The sequence below is a fragment of the Anastrepha obliqua genome, chromosome 1 (assembly GCF_027943255.1).
Source record: "Anastrepha obliqua isolate idAnaObli1 chromosome 1, idAnaObli1_1.0, whole genome shotgun sequence".
NCBI lineage: Eukaryota > Metazoa > Arthropoda > Insecta > Diptera > Tephritidae > Anastrepha > Anastrepha obliqua.
The window spans coordinates 66,942,720-66,960,960 of record NC_072892.1 but is presented as its reverse complement, the minus strand read 5'-3'; the positions used below and the strand labels follow the sequence as shown (position 1 = coordinate 66,960,960).

Genomic DNA, 18,241 nt, shown 5'->3' with positions numbered 1-18,241 from the left:
AAGAATCCGGATTGAGCTCGGATAGATGATTTATCAGATAGCGTTCTTAGGAAGCTCTATACAGCGTGATTTAGTGATTTAAATGTTGTTTTGTTTCCAACGAATTCTCCATTACGTTTATTTGACTTAAGAAATAAAAAATAATGCAATAAATACAATGAAAAATTGCACATCTATTTCAGTTAATTTAATTTATTTATTTATTCACTTTAAAAGTAACAATATTTACAAAATGAATGATTCTATCTCTCGCACTCAAGAAGGAGATAATTTATTTGCTTTCTTCTCAAAATTTCACGTGCTTCGTTGTTGGCTTTTATTTTTCTATAAAAATATTTTCATTTATCTTGTTTTCATTTATCTTCTTGTCTTCAGCACTTGCTTTTTGTTTATAAATGAAACACTGATCACACTTGAAAGCTTTAAAGAAAATATCTATACCTTTTCAACTTCAAATTGGGACTAAACACATTCAAATTGGGACTAAACAACTTCAAATTGGGACTAAACAACTTCAAATTGGGACTAAACAATTTCAAATTGGGAATAAACACATTCAAATTGAATGTCTTTTAAACTTTAGTCATAAGGATTGTAATTAAATAAATAAAGAATGCTGTGCATAAAACCAATATTTTTATTGAATTTTGTTTTTCTTATTTTATTCATATTTTATTAATTAATATGACATTAAAAAAATTGAAGCTGATAATATTAAAAAACAAATTCAAGCAATGTACAACATTGGAGAGCACTATCAAATACATTAGGAGTAAAAAAGTCTACTGCATATAGGTGGGTTAAGGAAAACCCACAAAGTGAAAAACAACGTGGAGGAAAAAGGAAAAATAAAATAACAAATGAACATCATTTTTTAATGGAACAATATATTCAAGAAAATCCAAAAATAACACTAAAACAACTTAAAGAAAAATTCCAGCACCATCATCACGTTAATGCCTCTACAGAATGTTTCCGCAAACATTTAGATAATTTAATCTATACATTGAAAGAGATTCGAAACGAACCTGAAAGAGCAAATAATGAAGAAAATAAAAGAAAAAGATGTGTGTATGTTCAGAAACTTTTAGAATATCAATCGGAGAATAAACCTATTATTTATATGGATGAAACCAATTTTAACTTATTTATATCCAGAAAACGAGGCCGGTCCAAAAAAGGAAGCCGTTGTACGTTTATTTCAGCTGGAAGTCGTGGAGCTAATATTCACCTAATTGTATGTATAGGAAATCTGGGTTTAATTCATCATGAAGTAAGAAGAGGTGCATTTAAAAAAGCAGAAGCTAATGAGTTTGTTCGTCGCTGTCTTCGTAATGCTCGAAATATTTACCAATCACCAGTAATATTGGTAATAGATAATGCACCTTGCCATACTTCCATTGAGGATGTCTTTGCAGAAAACGAATTTCTTGATCACCGCCTGCTGAGATTAAGTCCATACAGCCCAATGCTCAACCCAATTGAGCTTGCCTGGTCAACCCTGAAAGCTGGTGTAAAACGTGAGCTGGCAATTGAACTGCCACAAATTTTGGCTGGCGAAAATAGAGTAGATATGACTCAAACTGAGTATCGCCTGCAACGGCTAGAAAATGTAATACAACCGAACATCGCCAAATTAAATGTAACTACTTGTGCCAAATATGTCGCCCATGTCCAAAGATTTATACCAGATGCGTTAAATATGAATGACATGTCTTTTTAATCATATGTAATAATTATTTGTACTAATCAATTTAATTTGTTGTGTTATTATATATGTATACCTTTTCAATTATTAGTTGTGTTATTTGTTATGATGATTTATAATGTTTAGTATGTTACAATAAATAACTTCAAATTTGCATCAATTTAAAAATGCTTAATTTCTACTTAAAATGCTAAATTCCAACTTAAAATTCTTATTACTAAAGTTGAAATTGTTTAGTCCCAATTTGAATGTGTTTAGTCCCAATTTGAAGTTGAAAAGGTATAGAAGGAAAACTGCATACTAAATCCTGTATTTCATACTGAGAGAGAGTCTCAATTACTTTCAAGAAAATACTCTTAGTTAGAGGATTTTTGCCCGCTGAAACACTTTTCTCTAACTTCTGACTAAAGTATGTATAACCGGCATATCTTACACCCTCTGGAGCGCACCAAGTAATAAAAAAATATATAAAATATAGAGTTTTTTAGACGCGAAAAAATTAAAAAGAATGCAATGTAGCTTCTCTTCAGAAGAGAAGTGAGCCTTCCTGGCTGAGGCTGCCACTTGACCTGACCACAATTCCTTCTTATGGAGAATTTTTCAGCTTCAGGCACTCCATATTCGATAATTTTACCTATTTAATTTGCCGTTTATATCGAAAAAACTTCGTCTCATAGAAAAAATTAATTGACCAATGTTATGTCATCTTTTACTACTCAAAGAGTCTAGATGAATTGGATGTGGAAACGCCTGAAGTAGCCTTTTTGCCACTAGCAATTTTTTCTGCATTCGAACTAAGCGACTGCGGCGGCAGGCCACGGCAAACCAGTTTACCAACCCCATTATTGTACATCTTCACGGGGCGTGCAACCAAAAATGCTTCAGAGCTCCCTTTAGACGAAAATTACCGAGTACAATCTATAGTAATCTATAATCGAGAAAAGGTAGAAAAATATAATAATATTTTCTTTTGGTAGAACAATTCACTCAGCTACGCTAAATGTCCATCCAAAAATGTAATTGTCGTTGTCATCCACGGCTGATCATTGCGACCTAAAAATTCCCGTGACAGTCGATTCTAAGTTACCGGAATGACTCGGGTTTTTCCCGACCGAGGGTTGCCGCCCCTATAAACTAGCCCTGTACACTAATCTAACCTCACATAAAAATTTGATTTTGACTTTATAGGTCTTCCCGATTTGCCATCTTCGTCAACTCAACAGAACTCAATTTTGTATTTATTTATAATTTTCTTTTAGCTAAATGTGGTATTCTTTCAGTTACCTACCCGGTAGTTACTCTTCAACGAATATCTATTCCAGATTCATTTCATTGTGCACCCGAAGTCGAAGAGAGAAATACGATATTACAGCAAATATTTCTAGTGCCAGTTGTGATCACTGTGCAAGCCTACTGTACTTATTTACTATGAAACCGAAATGAAAAACTTAGTAGTTCGGGTCAAATCAATTAGTGAAAACATTTCTTGGAAAATATAGGAAACTCGGGCGAAAGCACTTTTGAAATTAGAATTTCGTTCGAAAAAACTTATTGCACCTCAAAAATTTCAAGTTTTTCAACAATTAATTTATATCTTTGTACCATCATTAGATAATAGAACGAACAACAACGACATAATAAATATCAACCGCTTTAAGTTTTGTGTGTAAAAGCTTGCAGTGCCGGAATAATAATTAATACTAATTCACAAAAGCAGCAAGAATAAACAGGACTAAAGCGAGTTTTTATAAGAAAAACAAACAAAAAATAACAAAAACTAATTTTTGAGAAGAGCAGAATTCCTGAAGAAAGTTTCAACAACACCAAAAGTAATAACAAGTAATTAGTTTGCCGCGCACAAATCAATTGACCACCTATTCCATTAGCGCTACCAATCAGGCAGAAATTCTCTACGGCAGACTTCGCACTCAATCAAAATGGCATTTTCGACACAAAAGGAATTTTTTCATGTGCCCTTTATGAACGAATCGGTCGAATATGAGTGCCGCAAAGCTTGTGTCAAGTTGAAGACCTATCAGTCGACTATCGATGATCGCTCATGGGCAATGGATGAGTCCTTACAATCGAGATTCCTTTCGGATTTAGTCACCTGTCAGTCACCGGTAGGTATAAACGAAATCTAAGCTGTGCACGCAAGATTCCGAGTTCCCCAATAGCCTATCAAACTCGAAATCCACAATTCACATCCATTTTACCTTTTTTAAATTCAGGTTGGGGGCATCGGTTATGGCGACGGTGGAGAGTACGATGATGATAATGCAGGGGATGAATCAGAGCGCACAGGAGGACGCGCGAGAGGCTTGGGGCGCGGAGGCGGTGACCGAGGAGCGGTTGATCGCGGAGGTAAGGGTCGAAGTGGCGATAGCAGCAGAAACGGTGGCAAACGTGCTGGCGATGAAGGCGGCCATGTCGGTGGATATGGTAAGGGTGATGACATGGATGCCGGAACTAGTAGTCGTGGCGGTGGTGCCCCCGGAAAAGGAGGTCGTGGGGGCGGCGGTCCCGGAGGTGGTCCAGGAGGTGGTCCAGGAGGCGCTGGTTCTGCTAGTGGTAGTGGGAGCGGCAAACGAGGTCAAGGGGAAATGGTTGCTGCTGACAGTGTACTTGCATGCGCCACCGAACATATGGGTCGTTTAGAGGAGCTGCTGTTGCACAAGAAAAATCTCGAAAAACAGTTGGATGTATCGAATGAAAGATTGAAAGTAGCCAACATGGAGAACGAGAAGATCAAAGCCATTATGAACGATAAATTCGATAGCAATCATTCGAAGGATTTCTACAACAAAATACAGAAACTTACTTCGAGCAGCAAAATCAGCAAGGGCGAGGAGAATGAACTCTTGCAGATCTACAATAAATTCGAGAATATGAGTAGGGCTTATGAAGTTTTACAAGCCGAGAATGCCTACCTCAAGCGGCTAATGGAGAAGCTATCGCTACGTGCATCCTACGAAACAGTCAAAATAGAGCCAGAAAAGAGTAGCGATATAGCGTTTCTCCGGAACGAAGTGAACAAGCTGCGTCAAGAGGTGCTGTTGTTGCGTAAATTCGAGGATGAGAAACTGAAGGAACGCGTGGATAGCAATCGGAATAAAATGTCCGATCAAGATATTGGAACGCTCAAGGCGATTATTAAGGAGCGTAATGCTTTGCGTGATAAATGTAAGACCTTCAAAGATCTCGAAGCGAAGGTAAACGAGTTGCAAAAGATAGCCAAGGAAGCCGACAAAATGTCCGATAGTTTATCGAATGACTTGGATAGTCAATCCAAGCACATTGTCAAAATGGAGTATGAGATGAAGCAAATGCAGGAGTACTATGAAAATCAAATCGACAAACTAAAGTTCGACGAAGAAGTGTTAAAGGTGAGTGTTTTTGAAATTACCGAGAGCCTTAAGAGGCTGCTGCTAAATGAAGCAACAAATCAAACCCAATCCCACTAGTGATTTTTAGTAGTTTTAGAAGATTAAAATCACCAACGGGAGCTATTCCGCCCTAAGATTTGTTAAAAAACTAGCACAAATGCCGTGCGGAAGTAGAAAAAATGAGGGAAATACGAGAAAGGGAAAGCAAAAAACTTTGCGAGTTAAAAATGGAAATTTGTTGTGTGTCTATGGAAAAAAATTCCCCAATAATTCCTCAGGCACATAAATGTACAAAAAGTTATAAATCAGATGTCTGACTCTTAGCATCGTAAGAGAGCAGGGCTGTTTAGTAGAAACTGCTGAGTTGATTGCACTTACCACAGTAGAGAATTGAAATTATAGTGAATCTCACGGCAAAAATTCTGATGAGACAATGCCCGTTAAAAACCCCTTCGAAGATGAAGAGCTGCTCTTTGTTAGCCTTAAAACTTCTTATTGGTCCATCTCCGACCAGAAAATTTATGCAAATCTATATAACCTGTTTGTCGTCCAGTGTTTTTTGAACCAAAATGAAGGCATCCCGTCTAAGCGTCGCCCACTTGAGACGGGCACAAATTATTTTCTCAGAAGAAGCTCTTCCAGGCTGCCCTGCGTAGTCATCTTATCAGCTGTGCACGTTCGTGCAATGTCCCTACTAATGGTACCTACTTTAGTTTGAAAGCGAAGTACAGGGTGGCTGATGAATTTTGCTACATTAAGAAACTCAAATAACTTTTTTTTAGTGTATGGAATTCATTTATTTTTTTTTTTTTCAAGTTGAAGGTCATTAAATTTTATTAAATGTAGCTTAACTAGTTTTAAAAATAATTGAATTTAAATGCCCCCCATGCTCGTTGACACAAGTGCGGCATCTTAGTAAAAAGTTGTTCATTGCTGCTTTGAGAGTTGCGACAGGAATAGCCGCAATTGTTGCCCGAATGGATTGTTTTAGTTCATCCAAATTTGTTGGCTTTGTTTTATAAACTTCTTGTTTACATAAACCCCACAAGAAAAAGTCAGGTGCAGTAAGGTCAGGCGACCTGGGGGGCCAACGAAATTCGGAGTTTCTTGAAATCAGTTTATTGGGAAATTTTCGTCGCAACTCTGTCATAACAGTCTGGGCTATGTGAGACGTTGCCCCATCTTGTTGAAACCAAACAGAGTTGAAAGGAATTCTCTTTCGGCGTAGTGACCATTTTCTTCAAAAAAATAAGGCCCGACAATACAGCGTGAAGAAACCGCACACCACACTGTCACGCGAAGAGGATGCAATTCCGTCTCGTGGAGTATCTGTGGGTTAAAAGTACTCCATATGCGACAATTTTGTTTGTTCACATTGCCGTTTAAATCGAAATGGGCCTCATCAGACATGAAAAGGCAGTTTAACATGTTTTGGTCTTCTTCCACCATTTGCAGGATCTTCTGGCAAAATTCCAAGCGAATCGGCAAGTCTGCTGCATTCAGTTTGTTAACCATTTGAATTTTTTAGGGAAATAAGTCTAAATCTTTGTGCATTATTATTTGCAAAGACTGTCGGCTGACACCAAGTTGAGCAGATAAGCTTCTTGTTGAAACCCTTGGATTGCTTTGTATAGCTGCAGCTACAGCAGCGATCGTTTCCTCCGTCCGAACTGGTGGGTTTCGATGATAAGGCCTTCTTGCGACTGTTCCTTGCTCAGCAAAATTATTCACCAGTCTCATTATGGTCCATCTGCTCGGGGGATCGCCGCCAAACATCCGCCTGTACTCTCTCTGTACCAAAACTACGGACTCCAGTGCGTGATAGCGGCGGACTATCCAAATTCTTGTTTGCGTGTCCCAGTTATCCATTTTAATAAATTTTAAAGATCAATCTGCAAATTAAAACAAAAATGGAACAGATAACTTAAAAAGAAAAAAAGTTATTCAATTTTTTTTTGGTAGCGGCTTTCATCAGCCACCCTGTATTTATATGAGACTAAAAGGAAAGTCAAACATTATGCGACATATTTTGAGCGCACTAGCAGTAAGCCTGAGGCTTTGTTTTCGCCATACCTAAATACTTGATATACTGACGGGTGCGAGTATTTGTTCTTTTCTAATTAGTTTCTTCGTGCTTTCAACTCGACTAGAGTTCTAAATGTTAAGGTTATGATTTAGTCTGTAGGTTCAGCAGACCATCTCCCTCCAATATAATTTGTAATCAAGAACAAGCGCTGTGTATTTTACCTCAGAACAGTGATTCTAAACTCTCCCATCCAACTTTAGTATAGAAAACTCAGTGATTTTTATTTTTCTTATGAACAAGACCAGATCCGACTTAGAAAGGGTCCGCAGCCCCTGTTTTGCTTTGCTCCGTCAGAAATCTCGGCCGCCGTAGGCGAATGGATTGGTGTGTGACTACCATTCGGATCACAGACTAAAAACCCTGGGCAGGAAACACCAATTGATAGAAACTGTTTTTTCCAATAGCGATCGACAATGGCAAACCTCCATGTCTACCAATAAAAAAACCGTCTGCCGTTCGGGGACGGCGTCATACTGTAGGTCCCTCCATTTGTGGAACAACGTCAAGACGCAAACCACAAATAGGAGGAGCATATATAAGTATATATAGACAGAAATGTCAGCCAGCCCTACACCCATTAGCTCCCAAGTCATTAGTAGTCATTCAACTTTATAAAAGTAAAAGCAAAGACAAAAGGATTTTATGGAGCACTAAAGACTAAGGACTCGAGTGAACATAAAAAAAAATAAAAAATAAATAATTGGCGCGTACACTTCTGTTAGGTGTTTGACCGAGCTCCTCCTCCTATTTGTGGTGTGCGTCTTTGATGTTGCTCCACAAATGGAGGGACCTACAGTTTCAAGCCGACTCCGAACGGCAGATATTTTTATGAGGAGCTTTTTCATGGCAGAAATACACTCGGAGGTTTGCCATTGCCTGCCGAGGGGCGACCGCTATTAGAAATTTGTTTTTCTTGAGTTTGGTGTTTCACCGAGATTCGAACCAACGACCTCTCTGTGAATTCCGAATGGTAATCACGCACCAACCCATTCGGCTACGGCGGCCGCCTCGAGAGAACATACTTTTTATTTATATCAAATATTATTCATATCAAATATTAATATTCCTTATTTACCTATTTAATCACACAGTGTCATCTGGAGGATATGAAGAAAGAACTACAGCACGCCAGATGTAAAGCACAAAAAGCCGAATGCCTGCAAATGGAAATCGGCTGTTTGCGCAACGAGCTGATGCAACGAGATTGGGCTCTGAACGATTATGACTGTCAGTATAAGCAGTTAATGGTAAGTTGGTGATTCTACTTTTTGTACTCTTGAGGTTCATTATTATAATACGTACAGTGCGGTGCAAAACATTTGCAACACGGAATTAAGCTGCTACTTTCCAAGCTTTTCTTACAATTTAATGCAGTTTTATTAAAATTTTGGTCCACCTTGTATAATAAATACTTAATAAAACTGTTTTCTATTTCGTAACAGACGAAATTCTATACAAAATAGAATTTGAGATTGGAAACTTTACAAACAATTCAGCAGTGCAAATGTAGTCTTTAGCCTTTTTTGGCCATGTTTCGAAAATAATCGGGCGCTTTTAAGTCCTGCTTGCTCTCGAATTTGTTTTGGGGTTGCGTCGACAGACAGCCGTCAAACTTATTGAATGGTTTAAAGATCATTTTTTATGTCTGATGAAGTTACGAACTACTTTTCTTGGGATAAGCTCATCTTGAATCACTCGTACTGCCGATTGCTCTTTTCTTTCCCGCTCATATGCATAGATGCAAGATTCGTCATCTATTACGAAGTCATAGACGTACTTTAAACCGCAGTGACTGAATTTCTTAAACATTTCTTTACTCAAATCGGGGCGAGTCTTTTTTTTTTTGGACAATTGTCAAATTATGCGGTATTCAACAAGAGCAAAACTTCTTGACGAACAAATGTTCTTACCTGTACATTAATAAATGTATGCTAATCAAAATTATGCCCAAGCATGCCTCTATCTCATGATTATGATCTTGCTTTGATTATTTCTGGCATAACAACCGTTTTTGAAGGGCCTTCACAAAATTCAGCCTGCAAGGATCGACACCCAGTGTTTCATAGCAGCTAAGTGTAATGCTTCAACGCCAAAAGTCGAAGTACTGTAAGTTTATAAATGCGCTCCTCTCTCGATAATCCACGTCGAAAATCGTAATAAATCGTCGCACGAAAATTTTTACGAGTAAAGTAATTCCATCTTTGGTCGAGATGAATTTTTCAACTCACTGAAAAAGAAGAAATAAACCTCGTAAGTTAAAACGTTATATGTAAGTTTATGCTGAAAAATACCAAACTTTTCGGTAAAAATATCGAATTATAACTCATCATACGTAGTATTGCAAAGGCACAAAATATAAAAGGCAACCTTCGTATTAGCGACCTCCAGAAAATATATTTTACATACTTACTTTTTGGTAATATTTTTATATGGCTTTGGTAGCTGTATTTAGGTATTTCCAGAAAATTATTTTCGTAAAAAGTGTGCGCATTTAAAAGTTTTAGTTAAAACAACATTATAAATTATGGTTCTCTACAGCTACAAAATTACACTTACTGAGTTTTTGGTATTATAGTGATATTAATCAATGCACAGGAAGCAGAAAAAACTTTTTTTGTTATTCTTGCCAAGCTTAAAACTTGCGTGATATTCTAAAAATATTAAATAAGAACTCAGTGCGAAAATAAAATTTAGTTTTATTAAAAGCACAACATAATTGCAAATGGCTTGCACAATACTGTACGTTCATATATTAGGACTGTGAGTGAGTATTAGAATTTATTTTCGTTTCTTTTCGATTTCATACCCAGTACAAGGCTCGAAAGTTTAGAAATATGGGCTATTGTATGTGCAATCGAAACCCAGATGCTGGCCATGATAATGAAAATTGTTTGTCGGATAACTGACTGCAATGTCTCGGTCTCGCTTAGTCATATATATTATATATGTACATATATGCATAAATTTGTATGTATATATGTGTATATTTTTTTTACTTTTTCAACGCCCATATCTACTACTGCATTAAAGGACACATTTTATTATTTTGAATTAATTGTTTTTTACAAATCAACCTGTATTTGCACTGTGTTTTTGTTGTTCAATATTTAAGAAATTTGTGAAGTTGAATAAATCGATTGTTGAAAAAATATGTATGTATATTTAAAAAATGGAAATTTTTTGCAAAGCCACAGCTTAGTATATTTTACTATTTTAGATGAAGGCTGGTGTTTTTATGGCTCCATTAGAGTATTGCAATTTTCAGACTGTTTTTAAAATGGTATCGGAATGTAAAAATATATAGACAGATACATACATTCATTAAAACGAAGAATATTCACCAAACTCAAATGGAAGGTAGACTCGTCAGGGCATTGATTGGCTTGATTAGCTCAAGCGCCTTGAACATTTAAAGTAGGATTATCCTTTCACTTAAAGTACTTACGAGTTTTGGTTTCGGTATGCCTATGTTGGTATAACACCGTGTAACAAGAATGCACAATTACAGCTGCTTAACACCTTTCTAAGTTCCCGACCCCTGACCTCCAACCACCACTTATTGCAGACAAAGAACTTCAACTGCCTCTCGAGACCAGCGTAACTTTGGCCCAATTGTGTATTGAATATTGTAGGAGGTTAAACTTTTACTTATCCGGCATCGACCCCAACATACCACCTATTCAAGTGCTCTATCAAATCTACACACCTCCTGGACCCAACCAGTCAAAACAGCACGCTTTCTGGGCCTACTTAGATAGGTTAGTCGAAGACTACCGGTGACTACACCGCACCTATAGTACAAGGCAGTGCTTTTTTTCAGGTAATGCTGCATACTCAGTTTCTCATTTTCTTATCAATTTAATTCTTAGAACTTTAGAGTTTTAAAGAGCTAACTTTTTGAAAAAAACTGTTTAAATACTTATACTGACTCGATTGTATTAATATGCATATCAAACCAAGAGGATATACCCAACAGGGCAAATTTAGTACAATAATGACCTTTGAAATGCATGCTTAAATATATTTCAAATATTCTAATAAATTATTTTTTATTACTATTTTTTTATTAGTTATTATTTTCTGCAGTAACGAAAAAAACGATGAACTTTCCTCTTGTGAAATAAGATATGCGGAAAATTCAAATATTAAATGAAATTTGGTTTATGAAAAAAGGTGAGCCAAGAAGCACCGAGATATCGGTAACTCTTAAAACACTTAGTAAAAAACCCCATTCGAAGCTCTTGAAAGTAAAAAGGTAGATAGGCAAGGAGGAAAGTAGAGAAATGCAAGAGAGAAAGACACAGCATAGAATAGAGACAGAGACAGAGATAACTAGTCTTGTGAGAATTTTCTAGATTATTTGGCAAATCTGAAAATATCCTTCAGTTTGAGAGAATGAATTTTACTCATTCTCATAATATCGGAACCCAAAATTGGTAGCCTTGCTTTATCAAAGACAAGACTCTCACAGAGAAAATGCTCAGTGCTATCGCCTGACTTGGGCTCGCCAATGTAGATTAGGTTCCCACTCGAAGGACTGCCGTGCCGGAGCACTTTCGTTCTTCCTCGAGACATGGCCAAGCCAGCGCAGCCGCTGTATTTTAAAGCGCTTCATTATTACCGATCTCGGTATAGTGCACACAGCTCGCTGTCCCATGAGATACGGAACTCATTCTCGCCTATGCGAAGAGCCCCAGAGATTTTTGGAGAATTGTTCTCTCTAACGCTCCCAGTGCTCTCTTATCAGTTGTCGTCATCGTCCAATATTCTGCGCCGTGTAAAAGGGCGGGGATGATAGGGCTTTTGTGCAGCGTTATTTTCGTTTTTATTTGATACTAGCTTTAACCCGCAGCCCCGCTCGCACACGACAAATAGGAGAATGAGCTCTGCCAAATAGTAAATAAAGGATGGAAGCGCTAATGTTAACACATAAAACACCTTACAACCGACATAATAAAGAACGCCAAAATCAATAAAGATCTTTTTCCCATTCACTTTACATTTACAAATTCACTGTGAAAATATTTAGAAATGGTTTTTGAAATATCTTGTACAGAAGTCTGATTATACTTCAGTGAAAGCTCGGTTGAACTCATGTTTAGGGAAGTGCTACTGGATTACAAGTTCTTGTACTGGTTTAACTCTGATCCAAAGTGTTTCATACGAGTGCTTACTACTAACTAAATAGGCAGTTGTCTCTTTCATGGCTGGCTCTGGATCGGACACGCAACTTGCCTGTCATAGTATCGTATTCATACCACCACCAAAAACATATCTATATTCCAAGCTTTAATTATCCTCGGCATCATCGTATTTACAGCGGCAGTAAGTAGAGATGGGCTTGAAACGTAACAGAAAAAGAGTTCGAATTCGAAAAGTGTACGCTTCCTGTGCAATATTCGATGAAAATTCATGGCCGGCTGTCTCAAATACAGAAACGCAAATACTAACAACTAAATTTGAACAGAAAGGAATACTATGTAAAGTAGTTTAAATAGAAAATCAGTAAAAAAATGTATGAAATAAACAAGAGAGGAAAACCTATAGAAACAGAAACATAAACATAAAGTTGAATCATAGTAGAAGGTCTAGAGTGAGTGAACTCCACACCTAATAATAATTTGTGTCTGCAATCCAAATACAAAACGCACCCATTTAATTTTCTCCTTCGCACTTTTAACTAACTGTTTTGAACGAACCAACGCACAGAATGTCATCGACGAGCTCCAGGGTAATGCCATTCAAAATCTGCACGACACACAAACTCAAACATGCGTCGATTATATGAATGACCTAACCTTCTTTGCGCGCGCCACACTGAGTGAAATAACAAAAGAACTGAAGAAGCGTGGCGGCGATGGCGACAAAATCGGTGGCGGCATATTCGGCGGACCTGCCATTACCGACGGTCTTAGTCCCGAGGATTGTTGCGCTGAGCTGCGTCGTTTACAAGATATCGTCAAACAGTTGACTAAACAAAATGAAATGTTGCAAAGTGATGTAAACAATGCTCAGGATCATATTACGAATTTGAAGAAGGGTAAAGATGACCTCAACATACATGCCATGAATAAACTGAACGAGTTCTCTGAGCGCGTGGGCAAATTAGATTCGGATGTGGGTAAAACCGCAAAGGATACGGCCGGTATGGATAGAGACTTACAGGAATCAATCAAACTAGTGAGGGACATCAGCGACATTCAACTGAAAAACGCTCAATTAACGAATGCTGTGAATGCGATTACCACGCGCGATGATGAGAAATTGATTGCCGACCTTCGAAGGCAATTGCTCGAAGAACAAGCTAAGAATAAGAAATGTCTGGAAGAGAACAAAAACTTACAGGATGCTCTTCTTAAACGTGGCATCGATCCAGAGTCAGCCATAAAAGACATAATAAAAGTTAGTGATGTCATTGAGACCAAAAAAGCAGATGCGCAGAAAGGCAGCCCTACTGCCGTTCAAGATGCCCAAAGGAGTGGACCTGGCACCACACAAGAAGATGCAAGTAAAGTCGGCGGTCCAGTTGCTGGTAAAAAAGATGAACCTGTGGCGGGCAAGATCAGCGAACCTGAGGCTGGTAAAAAAGATGGACCTAGTGCAGCCAAGATCGGTGAACCTGAAGCTGGTAAAAAAGGTGAACCCGATGCTGGTAAAAAAGATGGACCTAGTGCAGCCAAGATCGGTGAACCTGAAGCTGGTAAAAAAGGTGAACCCGATGCTGGTAAAAAAGATGTACCTGGCGCAGCCAAGTTCGGCGAACCTGAGGCTGCTAAAAAAGGTGGGCCTGATGCTCGTAAAGAAGATGGCCCTGGTGCAACTAAAGACGGCGGTCCTGGTGTTGGTAAAAAAGATGCGCCTGGTACAGGCAAGGAGAGTAGTCCTTATGCTGACCAGAAAGGTGGACCAGATGCTGGTAAAAAAGATGGGCCAGATGCTGGTAAGAAAGATGGGCCTGGTGCAGCCAAAACTGGTGAATCTGACCCAGGTAAAAAAGTTAGACCCGATGCTAGTAAAAAAGATGCACCTGATGCAGGACAAATCGGGGAATCTGAGGATAATAAAAAAGGTGGACCTGATGTCGGTAAAAAAGTTAGCCCTGGTCCAGGCAAATCTAGCGAGCCAGATGCTGCTAAAAAAGGTGGGCCCGATGCTGATAAAAAAGATGGTCCTGGTGCAGGCAAGGTCGCCGTACCTGAGGCTGGTAAGAAAGGTGGACCCGCTGCTGGTAAAAAAGATGGTCCTGGTGCAGGCAAGGTCGACGTACCTGAGGCGGGTAAAAAAGGTGGACCCGATGCTGGTAAAAAAGATGGGCCTGGTGCAGGCAAGGTCGACGTACCTGAGGCGGGTAAAAAAGGTGGACCCTCTGCTGGTAAAAAAGATGATCCTGGTGCAGGCAAGATCGACGTACCTGAGACTGGTAAAAAACCTGATGCTGATAAAAAAGGTGGACCTGGAGCAGTTAAAAAGGATGACCCTGGTATAGGCAGGAGTGCAGATCCTACTGCAGCTAAAAGAGATGGGCCTACTGCAGCTAAAGACCGCAGTCCAGATGAAGGTCAACGGGGTGGACCAGTCGCAGATACGGTTGGTGATGAAGGCAAGGTGGCCGGGCCAGATGCTGATAAAAAAGGGGGTCCTGGTGCAGGCAAAGTTGGCGCACCTGAGGCTGGTACGAAACGTGAAACTGATGCTGGTAAAAAAGTTGGCGTTGATAAGGTTGGTGCGCCTGACGCTACTAAAAAAGATAAACCTGGGACAGGCCAAAGCAGTGGCCCTGGAGCTGTTGATAAAGGTGGACCAGGTGCAGATAAAATCAAAGGTCCAGATGTTGATGACAAAGGTGATGCTGGTCAAAGAACAGACCCTGCTGCCACAGCACAAGATATCGGTCCGGGGGCCGGTGGCTCCACTAGAGCCGCTCCTGGTACTAAACGGTCCGGCGGTGATGGTAAAGCAGGAGGTCCTTCAGGTGACGATTCTGCAGTTGGGGCCAGGGTAAGAGATGCTATTCGTGAAGGCGCACCCGGTAGAGAACCCCGGAGTGGGCCAAGTTCTAGTGGTGGTAAAGGACGTAAACCTAAAATCTCAGATACACCAGCTGATGACGCTTTCCAACAATTTATCGATTCCAATGCCAATACAATGATAACGAATATAAACGCGGGTAGTGCACTCGAAAAGGAATTGCGCGCTATCCTGAATGCATTCATGATGGAATGTGGCTTTTGTTTCTGCAAGAGCCTTGTGCCGAAGAGCAAATTTTACGCCCTCTGTCACAAGCTATTGCACAACGGCATACAATGTATGTCCTTCCGCGAATTGGCTTATATGCATAGGAAAGTGTTCATGGCCGCAGACAAACTGCATCCAGGGTGTCTAATAGATCTGATACTCACCGAGCAGGGTTTCAAGGATGGGGAGGGTTTCAAGTGCTGCCACTGCAAAAACGCACTCTGCTGCAGCAGCTCGGAGGAGATGCTCAAGCAAATGGGTATGTATAAAGTAGCGTATAGTATGTACAGTGACGGTGAAAATAATAGCAATAATAATAGTATTGCAAAAATTTATATTTTTTATTTTATTTTTTTACAAAAATATAGTTCATACCACAACAAAAACCATATAACTTAAAGTTTCAAGCTTGCCACAAACTTTCAAAAAACTCAACTAGTTTTTATCAAAGCTTCAAACTTTCAGAATTTCAGAATTTTTAAGAAAAATGAAACGGTCTATAAAACAGCATATTTAAAATTTTTCTACAGACTGACTAAAAGATTGGAAATTTTGTTAAAATATTTTTTTAATTTTTTCTAAATTTTTAAAATTTTTTTTTTAATTTCTTTAAAAATTTGAATTTTCTAAAGATTTTAACTAAAGAGTTTGAAATCTTGACGAAAATATTTAACATTTTTTTTTTCAAAATTTTATACTTTGAGTTATATAGTTTTGTTGTGGTAGGAATTATATTATTATGAAAAAAATATACAAATATTTAGTCAAAACGTTGCAATTTACCGCGTTCCATTTTTTCACGCCACTGTATTTCTCTTTTTTGCATATAAAAAAAGTCCCGCCCTTTACATGTACGTATGTATGTAGTAGAGAATATGACTACTACTGCGCCGAAGAATTTATTAAAATTACCTATATTTTTCTTTCATAGTATGCAAGTTAGAGCGCGACGTTGAAATGGCCCAAGAAAAATTGGACAGTTTGAGGATGCAACCCAGATCACCCAAGAGCCCATATACAACACGCGGCAAGACGTACCGGCAAATGGAAGACAGCTATTCAGAAGCTGTGGAGGAGTAAGGACTTTTTTCTTTTATTTATGGATCTCAGTTTACGATGATCAAAATATGACGGGGAATTTATTTTCATTTTACAGGCTTCTAACATGTCGAGAAACGAAACCGGTTTTGTGCAAAATGCAAAGCAAGCAGATGAAAACACTGAAGGTAAGTCGTAATAACAACATACATACAAGTATAGGTATTAACCCTTTAACTCAATACGTATCATCTTTCAGGCGCGCATCATGAAATGCTCCGAATTGTTGCGGTGAAAACTGTGAATTTCTCCTTTACATTTTGCTGTACGTTAATGGCGATGTTTAATATTTTTGTGTGTGTGGGAAACCAAACAAGCTTTTCATGCTAACACAATATCTATTTTTAGTTTTTTTTTTTGTATATGTTCATCGTACCAGTTTCAATTGGTTCCAATTGATTATTTTGCATTTCGTGGTGTGTTGGCAGAAAAACTCACACAAATGGTTCCCCTCATATACACATTCATACATACATATGCGAACGTTCATGTATTTAAATATGTACTTGTATATACGAGATTATGCTTCCACTCTTTTTGCTTAAGGAAATTCTATTAATTCCCCAGCCACAGCATTGGAGAATGAACCTAATTTCATAAGCAAGGATTGCGAAAACAGGTATATACATATATAAGTACATAATTCATGTATGTAGGTAAGACCACCACATCCGCGAAAGTATTTTGGGGATATTTTGAAAATAATAATTTGAAGCAAAAAAATAACAAAATATAATTCAGTTTTAACGAAATCTAAGGAACTATTTTTAATATACAATACAAAGGAAAAAGGACTAATTGAGCTAGAATATGGCCTTGAAAGCACATACAAGGTGAGCCAAAATAATTTTTTTTTTTTTAATCAGAATGCTTTGACATAGCAGCGCTTTCCTACACGGATTCTTACCTTTTAATCAATTTCACGGGATCTATGCGCTTGAAAAACGTTGGAAAATGTAGTCAATCCAGGAACATTTGAGCTCGTTAAACTCTTTTTGGGAGATGTCATTACAGATCCACCTATGAAGTAAATCTTGAAATCTATCATCCTTGGTTATTTAGCTATGGAGGAAAAGAAAATTCTGAAGGAAACTTTGGCTGCCACGTCACGGGAGTATTTGCCAGCCGAAACCTGCAGGATAACTTCAGATATATGCACACACTCGTCAAATCTGTCGTTGGTCAGACGGCAACGAAGTGACATTATGTTAATTTTAACACATTCTTAGTTTTTTTCGTAAACAACCCGATTCATAACTCCTGCTATGTCGCCCATTCGCTGAGAGCCGGCTAACGGTATTGGCCACACCATTAAAAAACTTTCCATCATGTAACTCCACAGCGGTGATTTAACAGAATGGAGTGCAGTATATTTTCATTAATACATTTTGCTCTGTCACAATTTTTGGCTTTTGTAGACAATCAAAATGACTAATTGCCGAGGCGATTTGGAACGCATTTGAATATACATTAATTTATTTCAATGTTCCTTTGTAAAAGCAATTTTTTTTATCCACATTTTATTCCAAGAAATAAAACATAGGTTTTCTAGTTTGTATACAAGTTTTGAATTTTAAGTAAATAAAAGAAAAATTGCATAAGCCTTAGAAACTAACTATATTTATTTTTTCGCACGAAAATAGGTATGTATATTTCAATTAGTAACGAAATATGTTTGTTTTCTATTGTTCTTTGCATACGCTCAGAGCTAATAAAGAAGCACAATCA

General features: G+C 38.2%; 1 protein-coding gene across 3 annotated transcripts; it reads left to right on the top strand.

Annotated features, from left to right (window-relative positions):
- Nucleotides 1-3,157: 3,157 nt before the first annotated feature.
- Nucleotides 3,158-17,636, top strand: LOC129249547 (uncharacterized). 3 transcript variants are annotated; one of them, XM_054889371.1, is made up of 9 exons: nucleotides 3,158-3,537; nucleotides 3,595-3,831; nucleotides 3,940-5,094; nucleotides 8,272-8,427; nucleotides 12,890-15,674; nucleotides 16,347-16,491; nucleotides 16,572-16,641; nucleotides 16,713-17,346; nucleotides 17,474-17,636. In XM_054889371.1, the coding sequence occupies exons 2-8, from the start codon at nucleotides 3,646-3,648 to the stop codon at nucleotides 16,746-16,748; spliced, it is 4,533 nt and encodes a 1,510-aa protein (XP_054745346.1). In that variant the 5' UTR covers nucleotides 3,158-3,537; nucleotides 3,595-3,645; the 3' UTR covers nucleotides 16,749-17,346; nucleotides 17,474-17,636. The 3 variants fall into 3 exon arrangements, with proteins under 3 accessions (XP_054745346.1, XP_054745345.1, XP_054745344.1); XM_054889370.1 differs by having other exon boundaries at nucleotides 3,158-3,831; nucleotides 16,713-16,778; nucleotides 17,081-17,346; nucleotides 17,474-17,634; XM_054889369.1 differs by having other exon boundaries at nucleotides 3,158-3,831; nucleotides 16,713-16,778; nucleotides 17,060-17,346; nucleotides 17,474-17,634.
- The last annotated feature ends 605 nt before the right edge of the window (nucleotides 17,637-18,241 follow it).

What these genes read in the sequence shown, in the direction of transcription:
- LOC129249547 (XM_054889371.1), top strand. Translation starts at nt 3,646, where the DNA reads ATGGCATTTTCGACACAAAAGGAATTTTTTCATGTGCCCTTTATGAAC. An exon ending in TAGTCACCTGTCAGTCACCG is followed by an intron (nt 3,832 to 3,939) that starts GTAGGTATAAAC and finishes TTTTAAATTCAG; the next exon opens with GTTGGGGGCATCGGTTATGG. An exon ending in GGAGATGCTCAAGCAAATGG is followed by an intron (nt 15,675 to 16,346) that starts GTATGTATAAAG and finishes TTTCTTTCATAG; the next exon opens with TATGCAAGTTAGAGCGCGAC.